The sequence below is a fragment of the Phocoena sinus genome, chromosome 3 (genome assembly GCF_008692025.1).
Source record: "Phocoena sinus isolate mPhoSin1 chromosome 3, mPhoSin1.pri, whole genome shotgun sequence".
Classification (NCBI taxonomy): Eukaryota; Metazoa; Chordata; class Mammalia; order Artiodactyla; family Phocoenidae; genus Phocoena; species Phocoena sinus.
Window position 1 is genome coordinate 63,040,775 of NC_045765.1, and position 15,493 is coordinate 63,056,267.

Below are 15,493 nucleotides of genomic sequence, written 5' to 3' on the forward strand. Positions count from 1 at the left end.
GCTATTATCTAAATAAATGCAGGAGACAGCCAGAAAAGCACTGTGATAACTGCAGTAATCCTCTTTTGTGTTGATTCAAGGGAAAACTTCAGAAAATTGAGTCATATAGCATGCATATATAGTGTCCTCGTCATTCTTCAGAACTTTACTAAGGAGTCTCAGCATAGGCAATAAAATGATGCTGATAAACTATTGTTGTGAGTGGATATTATCCATAAGCTATTAGCCCACTTAATATTTTTGTTTTCTGTGTTGATTATTTGCAATATATTTAAGTATAGCTTATAACCTTGGAAACGTAGAACTGGAAAGGTTCTAGAAATCACCTAGTCCTTTCCTTATATAGGTAAGGGAAACTGATGCTTCAAGTAGGGAAATAATTTACCCAAAGGCACACAACCTTTGAGGGCAGAGCCAGTGCCAGAACCAACACATTTTGAGGTCATGTATAAAAAACCTTTCCCTTGGTACTATGCTGATGACAAAGAAAGAAAGACTTGATTCATTGTCTTTCTCAAAAGCTTTAATAATCTAGATGTAAGACTCAAGCCAGCAACATTATTATTAAGAGTATGTAATTCTGGGAACTATGAATTTTATAATGTATTTTCCTCTTTTTAGAACAACAATTTGTAATCTTTACACAATGCCACGAATTGGAGAGCCTGTCTGGCTTACAATGATGTCGGGGACTCCAGAAAAGAACCAGCTTTGCCATCGTTTCATGAAGGAGTTTACTTTTCTAATGGAAAATGCTTCCAAAAATCAGTATGGCCCACCCTTCCTCCCTCCCTCCCTTCCTTCCCTTAACTATCTTAGCTATTGTTTACTATAACTAGATATCTAGATTGTGATCAAGTTCAAGTACAAAGGTGAAAGAATTATTATCTTTGGAATTATTTCATATTATTAATGAGTAAGACAGAATTATAAAAGATAACTAAGATAATTACAAGACAGGGTATGGAAGAAGACCAAAGAACCTTATGAATGAGAAACAGTAAAAATGTCTTTAATTGTGTGTTAAATTAAAATTCCTGACATCTTACAGAACTCTCTGAGGCTTCCCATTTTTCTTGAATTGTATCCATGAATGCGGTTTCATTCTATAGAAAAGAAGTTTAAAAATATATAGGGAAGTGCCAGGATTCCAATAATACATTTTTAGTGTGGTACTTTATCATATTGTTTTCTTTTAATCATCAAATTCTTAGAATCTAGATGAGTAATTTGGGTGTTTTTATTCTCTTTGATGGTAAACAAAGTTTTCTTAATACGTTCCTTCATTTTCCTTTTCAGTAATTTGGATATGTATAGACTTCCTGGTTGATTCATTAATATATGTGTATTTTAAACACTGAAAAGAATCCATAGTTTCTCAAGTAAAATGGCATTTTTGTTTTTTAATTATGAGTAGAAATAGCTCCTTGTGAATGCTGTCTTTATTTTAAGGATTTTTCTTTTAACTCCTACCCAACCAAAAATATTTATTAACTTTTGTTTTCATCCTGGTGATATACCTATCCTTCCTTCTATCCTCTCGTTTTTTATGATGTTTGGCCATGTACCCTCTCTGCTTTATTCTGTCACTGAATTTTGCTTGAGGTTTTATGAAAGCAGATTAGAATCTGATAGGATGAATTTTGTTTTCAGATTCTTGCCAGCACTCATTACTGCAGTTCTGACCAATCATCTTGCCTGGGTTCCAACAGTCATGCCAAATGGACAGCCACCTATAAAAATATTTTTAGAAAAACATTCCTCTCAGAGTGTGGACATGTTGGCAAAGACTCATCCGTATAACCCACTTTGGGCACAACTGGGTATGTATTCTGAAAACGCTTACATTTATGCATTATACTTAGACTTTTGTGTAACTGTCTGGAGTTACTTTATGGCAAAAATAAATAGAGAAAAATTAAGTGCTCTCTTTTCCCCCTTCCTTTCTAAAGCATTTCTTCCTTACTTGTTATTTCATAACTGCTAAATTGTGTTATCCCCATCTTATGTTTACTATCATTCCTTATAGTGACCTGCAGCTGGAACAAAAGGAGCAGGTTGATGGCTGGTTTATTAGTAACTTCAGGGTCTTCAGGGTGTTTTGTGTTAGGTACTTTGCCTAGAAAGAATGAATCAACAAAGTCACCTATGATCGCTAGAATAAATCTGTTTAACTGAGAAGCAGTCATTGAGGTTTCCATTGTTCCACCTTTGTTGAGTAATTTTTGAAAATCTTTCTCTTAGTGCTTGGTACCCCACTAAATAAATGGGTAACAGGAGAGAGGGGTTAGTTGATGAGTTGACAGTTATTAGGAAGTCAGTGTAGCATGGTGCTTAAATTTAAGCATAGGCTGTGGAGTCAGGCAGGCCATGTTTGAATCACAGTTTCCCTATTTATAAAGTGGGGATAATAGTAAATAGTACAGGGAGTTCCCTGGTGGTTTAGTGGTTAGCATTGGGTGCTTTCACTGCCTTGGCCCGGGTTCAGTCCCTGGTTGGGGAACTGAGATCCCACAAGCCGTGCAGTGTGGCCGAAAAATAAAATAAAATAAATAGTAAATACTTCATAATGTGAAAAGTAAATGAGATAGTGTGAGAACAGTGCTTAGGACAGTGGCTGGTAAATGTAGTTGCTGTTACTCCAACTCTTAGTCTATTGCTATTTGGTGATGTGGGGAGGAGTATGGTGAGAATGTTTTGGTGACCTGGTAGAAACTTAAACTTCCCTTAGGTTGTTATGGTGAGTGAGCTTGCCAGGCAGATTGTAATGTGGCTTATTAATTCATATAACCAACCAATGTCCCTCTCTCATTCCTACTCTTTCTATTTCTTCTCTCCCTCCCTCCCTTTCCTCCCCTCCTTTTCCTTTCCATATATATTTTGATATATATGTCAAAATGTATATGCTTCTGAAACCATCACCAAAATCAAGATGGTGAACATATTCATCACTACAAAAGTTTCCTCATGCCCTTTGTAATCCCTCCCTCCTATTCCTCCCTACTCTGCCTGTTCACTGTTCCTTATACTCAGGTAGCCACTGGTCTGCTTTCTGTCACTGTAGATTAGTTTGTATTTTCTAGACCTTTATATAGATGGAATCATACACTTAAGTGCTTTTGTTTGGTCTGAGTTCTTTCATTCAACATAATTATTTTGAGATTCACCTATGTATGTATTAATAGTTCATTCCTTTTTAATGTTAAGTAGTATTTCATTGTATGAATATTAATTTACCTTTTTTCAAACCAAGTAATTCAGGAGTTTTTTTTTTTTTAATTTGAACATTTCAAATCTGTTTTCAATTCTACAGTCATTTATTGAATGCACAATATATCTAAGGCTCTGTGCAAAGAACCCTGGAGGGTATAAAGATGAATGATATCTAGTCCTTGCCTTTAAGAAGTGACAGTCTTATACTGTAGGTAAAGTATATGTGGACAATAATGATAATTCAGATAGGAACTATAAGAAATGAAAAGTTTAGTGGGAGTTCAATTAGGGAAGCTTACTTTTGTCCAAGGGAGGATGCTTGGGTGGGAAACTTTGGACTGGCAGAGATACAGAGGGAAGGGAAAGTACATAGCATGAGTAAAGGGGTCTAGGTGTTAAAAGTGCTGAGCACGGGCTTCCCTGGTGGCGCAGTGGTTGAGAGTCCGCCTGCCGATGCAGGGGACACGGGTTCGTGCCCCGCTCCGGGAAGATCCCACGTGCCGCGGAGTGGCTGGGCCCGTGAGCCATGGCCGCCGAGCCTGCGCGTCCGGAGCCTGTGCTCCGCAGCGGGAGAGGCCACAACAGTGAGAGGCCTGCGTACCGCAAAAAAAAAAAAAAAAAAAAAAGTGCTGAGCACATTCAGGGGTCCAGTTTAAGTGGGACTTTGGGTGAATAAAGGTAAAATAGGGAAACTATCAGAAGATAAACCTGGAAAAGTAAAGTGGAACCAGTCATGAAAGACTCATTTACCGTACCAAAGCAGTTTCAATTTATTTGGTTGTTAGTGGAAACCTTGGGAGTAGTTTTGAACAGTGGCATGATGGTACTAGAGCCAGTTTCTTAGCCAAAGGAGAAAATTTATCATAGTACAGTCTGTAGTATATTATTTGAGACCTGTTTATGTTTGTTCCTTTAAAAAGTATGGGGTTCTTATAAAGTAAAAATAGAGATTCTTTAAATGGGTATACTGACAACTTGCAAAACTTGAATTAAATCCCTCTCCTCCTTTTTTAAATGTAATGGCTCTACATGTGTAATATGGATAACAGAAGTGAAAATGAATCACAGGGCTAAATGTGTTGCCCTTTTGGGTCTATCCTGAGTACCCAATCCTCTAGGGAATGGAATGGAAAGGAAAATGGGCTTTTAAAAACACGGGAGCTAAGGTGAGGTCTTTGGTAGGGCATCAACAGGCGAAGTTCAGGAATATGATTTAAATCAAGGAAGGTTAAGTGTGTGATGTGACTACTTCAGCTCTGTTCCATTTCACTACTACTCCTTTCCTCTCCTTGGTCCCCAGCAGATGTGCTTTTGCACATAATACTTCAGTCAGTACTTCTCCACCCATGTAAAGTGCTCTGCAAGGGGACTGGCACAGAGCATGTTCTTGGTGACTTTCACAACTGACTGTTTGCTATGGTTTCAGCACCTTATTAGCAGCTGCTTAAGGAGGAAGGTAGAAAGCCTATCCATTCACCTTTCTCTTTGGTTAAGACCATTCATCTCATCCTAGTCCTGAATAATCACTAACCTATTAAGGAACCAAGAGTAAAAGCTGAACTACCCCTCATAAAATGATAGTGGGTTTCTGATAATTGAAAATAGCCTGCTTAGTATGAGTAGAGGATGTGTCCATTAACTGATTTTTCCATTTCAGGAGACTTGTATGGCGCTATTGGCTCTCCTGTACGGTTAGCAAGGACTGTGGTAGTTGGTAAACGACAAGACATGGTCCAGAGGCTGCTTTATTTTCTTACTTACTTCATAAGATGCTCTGAACTTCAAGAAACCCATCTTTTAGAAAATGGAGACGATGAAGCCATTGTTATGCCAGGCACAGTAATTACAACCACTTTAGAGAAAGGTGAAATTGAAGAATCTGAGTATGTGCTTATTACAATGCATAGAGACAAAAACAGTTTGCTCTTTAAAGAGTTAGAAGAAACAAGGACTCCTAATTGTAACTGTAAATATTGCAGTCGTCCACTCCTTGGGCAAAATATAGAGAATGTTTTGCGACAAGAGAGAGAAGATTTTCAAAACAGCTCTAAGGAGCTGCTAGGAAATTCAAACGAGTGCCGAATGATTTCTCCTTCTTCTGACTGCCAAGAAGAAAATGCTGTTGATGTTAAACAGTGCAGAGATAAATTAAGAACTTGCCTTGACACCAAGTTAGAAACAGTTGTTTGCACAGGATCTGCTCCAGTGGACAGATGTGCATTGTCAAAGTCAAGCTTAGAGCCTGCAGAGGAATCATGGCAGAGTGAGGAATTGCTAGATTCAGGTAATCACACAGGTAAAGTGTTCAGATCCACAGGAATGGTTGTGGAAAAAAAACCTCCAGATAAACTTGTGACAGCTGCATTTTCTTGTGAGGCAACCCAGACAAAGGTTACTTTCTTGATTGGGGATTCTATGTCACCCGACTCAGATACTGAACTCCGGAGTCAGGCAGTAGTGGATCAGATTACCAGGCATCACACCAAATCGCCGAAGGAGGAAAGAGGGGCTGTTGATCAGCATCAAGAAACTGCACAAACAGCTAAATCTGGAGAGCCTGATATACTGAACATGGTATCTGGAGAGCCCTGTGAACTTCCCTGCTGGAATCATTCAGACCCCGAAAGCATGAGCTTATTTGATGAATATTTTAATGATGATTCAATTGAAACCAGGACTATTGATGATATTCCAGTTAAAACAAGTACAGACAGTAAAGAACACTGCTGTATGTTAGAGTTTTCAAAAAGATTTTATACAAAAAATAGCAAACAGAACAATGAATTTTGCAAATGTGTAGGAACAGTTCACCAAGATTCATGTAAAACCTGCTTTCCTCAGAAAGACCAAAGAGATACACTCTCCATTCTTGTCCCCCATGGGGATAAAGAGAGTTCAGAGAAAAAAGTTGCTGTGGGAGCTGAATGGGACATTCCAAGAAATGAAAGTTCAGATAGTGCCCTTGGGGATAGTGAAAGTGAAGATACAGGTCATGATGTGACTAGACAAGTAAGCAGTTATTATGGAGGAGAGCAAGAAGATTGGGCAGAAGAAGATGAGATACCTTTTCCTGGGTAAGTACGAAGTTTTAACCTTTTATAGAACCTATAAAAATATGTACCATTCTTTTGTTTAGCTCATCTCTGAAAGTTGGTAGTAGCTAATATAAAAGAAGAGACCATTGTTCTGGACAAATACTCTTTTATTATCACATGCTCCTACTTAGAAGAAGGATTAAAGGCTAAGCCCCACAGGTGCCCCAGAAAAGCTTTGTGGGGGCATTAGAGAAAAGTTGTGTTGGTGTGTGGGAGATTGCTTACTGCCTAGGAGTTTTTATTTAGCAGTGAGTTATGCTGCCCAGAAAGGACCTGGTCTGAGCCTGACAACTAGGGAGAGGCAATCACTGAGAGAAGGTAGGAAATAGCTGTTAGAAATAAGTTTGGAAATAAGAGGAAAGCATAGAATGGATACTCTTGGTCAAGAATACAAGGAAAAGATTCATACATGAGAAATGTTATATACCAAGCTTTGGGTTTGTGAGTTATTTATACTTGGTTTTGGATGATGGTTTCCATAATTTGATGGTATTAAGAATGTGTTACATACACAAGGGACAGCATTCCTAAAGTCTGTTATGAAAGATTTATGTTCACCTCATTACAGAGTTGTCCATTACAGACCCTTTTTGGATAGGAAGGAGTATTTTGTGGTCTCATTGAGCCCTTAAGCCAGTTTTTATTTAAGGATGATTTTACTATTAGTATATTTTATAAAGAATGATGGTACTGGAAATGTGGACTAGTAGAGTCCAATTTTTTGTGTGTGTGTTGGTAAAATATATTTATTATTGATTAGGTATGCCTTCTTTTGGAACTTTTCTTGCAGGTCAAAGTTAATTGAAGTGAGTGCTGTTCAGCCCAATATTGCCAACTTTGGGAGGTCCTTGCTGGGTGGCTACTGCTCTTCTTATGTGCCTGACTTTGTTCTTCAAGGAATTGGGAATGATGAGAGGCTCCGTCAGTGTTTAGTGTCAGATTTGTCTCATGCTGTGCAGGTAAGTGACCTTCACTGCTCTTAAATTTATTTAGGGCAAACTCTGTTAACCAGTAGAACCCAAAGTTGCCTTAATTTTGGTAACACTTCAGTGTGTAATACAATTGTTGTTTTCTAAATCCATCACTTTATATGCAAAAACCTGCATGTTTGTACCTGTCATTGTGAAAGCAAGTAGAGAGTTCCAGGAATCTATCAAATTGGAAATCAGAAAATACTGTATGTGTTCATGGATGTTCATCACTAGGTTATTTATAATTTCAAAATATTGCAAATGCTTAAATATGAATGGAATTAATTTTCATTGCTGGTATATAGTACAATTGATTTTTGTATATTGCTGTTGTATCCTGCCACTTTGATGAACTCTTTTATTAGTTCTCATAGTTTTTTTGTGTGGATTCTTTAAGATTTTCTACATACCGGCTTATGTTATCTTCCTTTCCAGTCTGGGTGCCTCTTTTTCTTTTTCTTGCCTGATCGTACAGGCTAGAACCTTCAGTACAGTATTGCATTGAAGTGCTGATAGTGGACATCCTTGTCTTGTTCCTTTTCTTAGGGGGAAAACATTGAGCCTTTAATTATTAAGCATGATGGTAGCTGTTAGATTCTTATAAGATGCTCTTTATCAGGTGGATAAAGTTCCCTTCTATTCCTAGTGTTTTGAGTTTTCTGTCCCCCACGCCCTTAAATCATGAATGAGTGTGGGGTTTTGTCAAATACTTTTTCTGTGTCTATTGAAATGATCGTGGGTTTTTCTTCTTTAAACTGTTAATATGATAGATTACATTGATGGATTTTTAGATGTTAATCCAATCTTTGTATTCCTAGGTGGGAAAAAACCCACTTGGTCATGGTATATAGTACTCATATAGCATATGAGTTGACTTTTGTGTATGGTGTAAGATAGTGGTCCAGTTTCATTCTTTTGCAATGTGGCTGTTCAGTTTTTTTTTTTATTAATTAATTAATTTATTTATTTTTGGCTGTGTTGGGCCTTAGTTGCTGCACGTGGGCTTTCTCTAGTTGTGGCGAGCGGGGGCTACTTTTCGTTGTGGTGTGTGGGCTCCTCATTGTGGTGGCTTCTCTTGTTGTGGAGCATGGGCTCTAGGCATGCAGGCTTCAGTAGCTGCAGCACGCCGGCTCAGTAGTTGTGGCTCCCAGGTTCTAGAATGCAGGCTCAGTAGTTGTGGTGCAAGGGCTTAGGTGCTCCACGGCATGTGGAATCTTCCCAGACCAGGGCTCAAACCCGTGTCCCCTTCATTGGCAGGCGACTTCTTAACCACTGTGCCACCAGGGAAGTCCCTGTTCAGTTTTTTAAGCACCATTTATTGAAGAAACTGTCCTTCCTCCATTGTATATTCTTGGGTCCTTTGTCATAAGTTAATTGAGCATATATACATGGGTTTATTTCTGTGTTCTCTCTTCTCTGTTGCTCAACTTTTAAAACAACTTTTCTTCATTTTATTGTTATAAATAACACTGATACTCTTGCTGTGTTTTATGAATTTAAGATGATTTCTTTAGGCTAGATTCCCAGAAATGAAGTTACTGGCCAGTTTTTACGATTAGAAGTATTTTCATGTTCTTGTTGCATGTTTTGTAGTTTCTTTTCCAAAAGACAATACTAGTTTGAACAGCAGTTTGTAATGTCCCTAAAACCTGTTCCCTTTACAACATTGGGGTTCGCTCTCTTCTTTTAAAAAAAAGGTAACTGAAGAAAACTGGCTAGCTTTGAGGAAGGTACACTGAAGTTGATTTGGTAAATTTTGAGTTTAAAAGTGCATTCTGCAAGGCCGTGTTTGAATGCCTAGAAGGCAACTGAAAAAATCAGGTTTTGTAATGTGGTGGAGATCTAGGAGTATCTGCTAGAGAGGAGATACTTAAGGATTTGGGAGTTTATGTATTGAGATTCTGGAAATGCCTGGGAGAGAAAAAGGGCTGGTAGGATTGTGGATACATTCGTATTGTAGAAGTTATGGAACTCAGAAAAAAAGGTTTAAAAAATATTAAGCTTTAGATTCACTGAATTTAGGTTCATATGAATTCCCATTCATGTACTTCCTCTTTTGTGACTCGGAAGTATTTGAGGCTGGATACAAACTTAGTATTGTGGAGGAGACTACTATAATATGTCAGTTGAGAATATGCTCCCATGGGGTGTAGGCTGTTTTTTCCAGAAGTTGATGATGAAGTGAAAGGACTGAAATTGGTTCAATTGAAATTTTATCCAATTAGTACATTGCTTATAATAATCCATTGTGTGAAAACAAGCAATTTCAGAATGAATGACTGGCACTGCCCCCTTTTTTCTTTAACAGCTCCTAAAGTGAGTTTGATTTGGATTCTTTCTAATCTCAAACTTGGGATTTAGACCCTTCTTTCTTGGGAAACTACTGATGTGGGCTCATTTTCCTTTTTCTTACCAAAAAAATAGCTTTTAAAATCTTAGCCACGTGACTTTTTGATTGAGGAGATATAAAGTTAATTTCTAAAGTGCTTTTTAACCCTTTAAAATAAAAGGTGTATTTCATAGCAGTTTCCCCACTATCGGTTTAGACATTTCCTTGTGAGGATAGTAGATGAACACCCATCATAATTCTCATCTCCTAAAGATGCCCACTGCTTCTGAAAGTAGTATCTTCCTTTAACAGTTTGTTTTCCACTTTAATTATTTGATCATATCTCCTGTCTTATTTTTCTTTTATAACCACAGAGGTAGTTATGTTAAATATATATTCACTATTGTTTCTTAAAAAAGTAAGATATACCTTACATCTTTAGGTATATATACCATTTCCAAAATTATGTTTCAGTAATGAAGTTGATGAATAGAAAAATGTTATATCCTTGGTAAGAGTTGAATAAGAAATATTTAAGTACGATTTTATAAAAACAAATATAAAGTTTAGAGTTCCATGGAAAGTCTTCACAATGTATCTTTCCACGCTTCTTACTTGCCATTCTCTTCTTCCCCACTTCTCTGTATCATTTTTCACAAATTTGGTTACATCCATCTACTTCTATCTTTAAGTCTTCTCATGATATTCCCTCTTACAGAATTATCCATATTCCTCTCCCATTTTTTGCTAAGAATCCTATTCATCCTATTCAGTGTCATATCCCTATGTCCCTTCCACTGTGTAACTACCAGTCACACAGAACCCATTCTTGCCCTCCTCTGGTACCACAGCACTTGGTTACTATTTTGTCTATTATGCAAGTATTTTCATAGCCACATGTATTTCTTTTTATCTCCCTCATAAGACTGTGAGCTCCCTTCTCTTTGTTTCCTTAGCATTGAGCAAAAAGCTTTATTCAAAGTGGTTATTAACTGGGCAAAGGGATATCCTTTGGGGGTGCCAAACTTGGGTTTATCCAGGAATAAACTTACATTCTTGCTATGAAATTTTAGTAATAGTAAAAGTTATAAAGGAAAAAGGCCATTGGGTTCAAGATTGTAGTTTATACTTCAGTCTTATTGTTGTTAATTCATTTGTGCAGTGGTGAAGAAATCCTTACCTTTCCAAATACAAAAAAAATTAAAGTATTGAGCATTTCTTTCTTATGGTGGTGCTGTGTACTTAATTGTCATTTTTGGTCTTTGTGTGTAAACTGTGGGAAACCAAGGGCACAGCCATATGCCTGTGGTCCTTTTATCCGTATATGTGAGTTAAAAATTTTTTTTTCACTATGTGTTAAATTTTCTAATTATAAAAGTATCCTTTAGGTGAATGCTTCTGATAGAAATTTAAACAATATATACAAAGCAAAAAGTAAAAATCCTTCTTCATACTCTTAATATTCCATACTTCTTCACAAAGATCTTTATGATAGTTTGATTTGAGTATTTTCATTCTTTTTTCTATACATTTGCATTTAGATATAGATGGGATTTTTTTTTTTTTTAATATTTATTTATTTATTTTGGCTGTGGTGGGTCTTAGTTGTGGCATTCGGACTCTTAGTTGCAGCATTCATGCGACATCTAGTTCCCTGACCAGGGATCAAACCCAGATCCCCTGCATTGGGAGTGCAGAGTCTTACCCACTGGACCACTAGGGAAGTCCCCTGATTTTTAAAAACATAATTGGGGTATAATGTGTATGTGTGTATGTGTGTATAGTGACTTTTTTTTTTTTTCCATTTAACCATGTATCCTGGAGAGACATGTTAGTACCTGTTGATTTGTCTCCTTTTGAATGGTTATATCCATACTCTGGATATACATCTGTAAAACAGAAAAAACCTGGCATATGTAGCCAGGAAGGGATAATCAAGGGATAGCCTCTGAGGTGCTCAAGGAAATTAATGCCTGACTGGATGGGGTAGTTAGCACAGAACCTTATCATTGACTTCTTCATATGAATTTATTTCCTACTGATTTTTAAAATATTTAGCTCTCTCAAGGTTAAAACATTTTCTTTCAGTTGCCTGGCACATAGTTGGCACTCAGTAAATTTGTTGAATGAATGAATGATCGAAATACTGGTGAAATTCAAGTTCTGAATTAAAGAATACAAAGTTCTGGTAATGAATCTCTACCTATGATGACTTCTGTAAAATATCTCAGGGTATTTGTTATTAAGTTACTTTACTATTTCACTCTTCACTGTCAAGGTTTCTTTGGCAGTAGCTCTCAGAATTTCATATTCTTTTATTTTGTTTTTGTCTAGTATCTCTTCCTTGCCCATCCCATTAACATTATCTTTGAAAACTTTATTTATCATAAGATGATGTCTTCTTTTTTTCCCCAGCATCCAGTATTGGATGAACCAATAGCAGAAGCTGTCTGTATTATAGCAGATATGGATAAATGGACTGTTCAAGTGGCCAGTAGCCAGAGACGAATGACAGATAATAAATTGGGAAAGGAAGTGTTGGTTTCCAGTCTTGTTTCCAATCTGCTTCATTCCACTCTTCAGCTTTATAAGCATAACTTGTCTCCAAATTTTGTAAGTATCTGTAAGGCTTGAATTACTGTGAGCACTGTGATAGCTAACTTAACCCTATTGTTATGTATGTGCCTACATTGAATACTACTGTTAGCTTCATCATTGTTTTCCTGAAAGAAGGTGTTATGGACTGAATATTTGTGTTCCCCTAAAATCCATATTTTGAAGCCATAACTCCCCAGTGTGATGGCCTTTGGGAGTTAATTAGGGTTAGATTAGATCATTAGAGTGGGGCCTTCATGATGGGATTAGTGGCCTTATAAGAAGAGGAAGAGAGAGATTGTGCTCTCTCTACCATGTGAGGACGCAGGAAAGAAGGCAGCCATCTACTAGCCAGGAAGAGAGTTCTCACTAACACTCAGCCATGCTGGCACCCTGATCTGATCTCAGACTTCCAGTCTCCAGAACTGGGAGAAAATAATTTTCTGTTATTTAAGCCATTGAGTCTGTGGTACTTTGTTGTTGCAGCCCAAGCTGACTAAGACAGAAAGGGATGTGTACGTGTCTATATAGTCTGTGATTTCAGCAGCCAGAATTTAGTGCCTTACTTAGTATCATGTGAGGTATGGCAGTGCAACATCCCTAAGCTCTGTGCAGAATGCCAGTGAATTCTATATCCTCATTTTTGTGTTAGGACTTCGGACGATCGCTCTTTATAACACTGGTAACCTCTTACTGAAGACATCATTTCCAACTTTCAAGATTCTTTCCTTTTCTTGTTAGGAGGACTATAATATAGCATAGTTAAAAACCTTTGTAGATCAACATGACAAAGGCCATATATGACAAACCCACAGCTGACATTATACTCAGTGGTAAAAGACTAAAAGTTTTACCCCTAAGAACAGGGACAAGACATGGATGCTCACCTCCACCACTTTTATTCAACATAGTATTGGAAAGTCGTAGTGAGAGCAGTTAGGCAAGAAAAAGAAACAAAAGGCATCCAAATTGGAAAGGAAGAAGTGAAATTATCTCTGCTTGCAAATATGATCTTATATGTAGAAAACTTAAAGATTCCACCAAAAAAACCCTGAGAGAGCTAATAGATGAATTCAGCAGAGATGCAAGATAAATCAGCATGCAAAGATAGTTGCATTCCCATAAGCTAGGAATGAACAATCTTGAAGAGGAAATTAAGAAAGCACTTACAATAACATTAAAAGAATAGATTACTTAGGAATAAATTTAACCAAGGAGGCAAAAGACTTGTACACTGAAAACTACAAAACATCTCTGAAAGAAGTTAAAGACATAAATAAATGAAAGACATCTCATATTCATGGTTTGTAAGACTTAGTATTATTAAGATGATAGTACTGAGATGAAGTTGGAGGACTCACACCTCCTAATTTTAAAACTTAATACAAAATGACAGTAATCAAAACAGTATGATACTAGCATAAGGACAGAAATAAAGACGAATAGAATATAGTATCCCCAAAATAAACCCTCACATAATATGGTCAATTGGTTTTTGACAAGGAAGCCAAGATTGTTCAAAGGGGAAACGAGTCTTTTCAACAAATCATGCTGAGAAAACTGGATATATACATGCAAAAGAATGAAGTTGAACCCTTACTTTATTATGCCATATACAAAAATGAACTCAAGCTTAAATCTAAACTTAAACCTAAGCTCAAGTACTAAAACTATAAAACTCTTTAAAGAAAACATAGGGGGGCTTCCCTGGTGGCGCAGTGGTTGAGAGTCTGCCTGCCGATGCAGGGGACATGGGTTCGTGTCCCGGTCCGGAAAGATCGCACATACTGCGGAGCGGCTGGGCCCGTAAGCCATGGCCACTGGGCCTGTGTGTCCGGAGCCTGTGCTCCGCAACGGGAGAGGCCAGAACAGTGAGAGGCCCGCGTATTGCAAAAAAAAAAAAAAAAAAAAAAAGAAAAGAAAATATAGAGGATAATTTTCATGATATTGGCTTTAGCAGTGATTCCTTGGAAGTGGCATCAAAAGCACAGGTAATACGGGCATCCGGAGCTTGTGCTCCGCAGCGGGAGAGGCCGCAGCAGTAAGAGGCCTGCGTACCGCCAAAAAAAAAAAAAAGCACAGGCAATAAAGGGAAAAATAGATAAATTGGGACTTCATCAAACTTAAAAACTTCTGTGTATCAAAGGACACTATCAACAGAGTGAAGACAATTGACAGGAGAAAATATTTGCTAATCATATATCTGAAAAGAGATTGATATCCAGAATACATAGAGAACTCCTACAGTTCAACAACAGCAAAGAAACAACTCAAGAATAGCCAAAGCAATCTTGAGAAAGAAAAACGGAGCTGGGCTTCCCTGGTGGCGCAGTGGTTGAGAATCTGCCTGCCAATGCAGGGGACACGGGTTCGAGTCCTGGTCTGGGAAGATCCCACATGCCACGGAGCGACTGGGCCCGTGAGCCACAACTACTGAGCCTGTGTGTCTGGAGCCTGTGCTCCGCAACAAGAGAGGCCACGACAGTGAGAGGCCCGTGCACGGCGATGAAGAGTGGCCCCCGCTCGCCGCAACTAGAGAAAGCCCTCGCACAGAAACGAAGACCCTACACAGCCAAAAATATAAATAAATAAATGAATTAATTTAAAAAAAAAAAAAAAAAAAACGGAGCTGGAGGAATCAGGCTCCCTGACTTCAGACTATGCTACAAAGCTACAGTAATCAAGACAGTATGGTACTGGCACAAAAACAGAAAGATAGATCAATGGAACAGGATAGAAAGCCCAGAGATAAAGCCACACACATATGGTCACCTTATCTTTAATAAAGGAGGCAAGAATATACAATGGAGAAAAGACAGCCTCTTCAATAAGTGGTGCTGGGGAAACTGGACAGCTGCATGTAAAAGAATGAAATTAGAACACTCCCTAACACCATACACAAAAATAAACTCCAGATGGATTAAACTCAAAATGTAAGGCCAGACACTATAAAACTCTTAGAGAAAAACATAAGCAGAACACTCTATGACATAAATCACAGCAAGATCCTTTTTTGACCCAACTCCTAGAGAAATGGAAATAAAAACAAAAATAAACAAATGGGATCTAATGAAACCTAAAAGCTTTTGCACAGCAAGGGAAACCATCAACAAGACAAAAAGACAACCCTCAGAATGGGAGAAAATATTTGCAGATGAAGCAACTGACAAAGGATTAATCTCCAGAATTTACAAGCAGCTCATGCAGCTCAATATCAAAAAACAAACAACCCAATCCAAAAATGGGCAGAAGACCTAAGTAGACATTTCTCCAAAGAAGATATACAGATT

At 37.8% G+C, this 15,493-nt stretch overlaps 1 protein-coding gene across 3 annotated transcripts in view; it reads left to right on the top strand.

The window, feature by feature from the left end:
* The window catches only part of FNIP1 (folliculin interacting protein 1), a 170,735-nt gene that overhangs the window by 142,066 nt on the left and 13,176 nt on the right, over nt 1-15,493 (top strand). For 2 of the 3 annotated variants that reach the window (XM_032626261.1, XM_032626260.1), the window contains 5 exons: nt 622-768; nt 1,654-1,823; nt 4,871-6,287; nt 7,099-7,267; nt 12,024-12,221. In XM_032626261.1, the coding sequence (XP_032482152.1) occupies nt 622-768; nt 1,654-1,823; nt 4,871-6,287; nt 7,099-7,267; nt 12,024-12,221 (2,101 nt within the window). Of the gene's footprint in view, nt 1-621; nt 769-1,653; nt 1,824-4,870; nt 6,288-7,098; nt 7,268-12,023; nt 12,226-15,493 lie in introns of all 3 variants that reach the window. The other variant, XR_004349143.1, reaches the window with a different exon arrangement.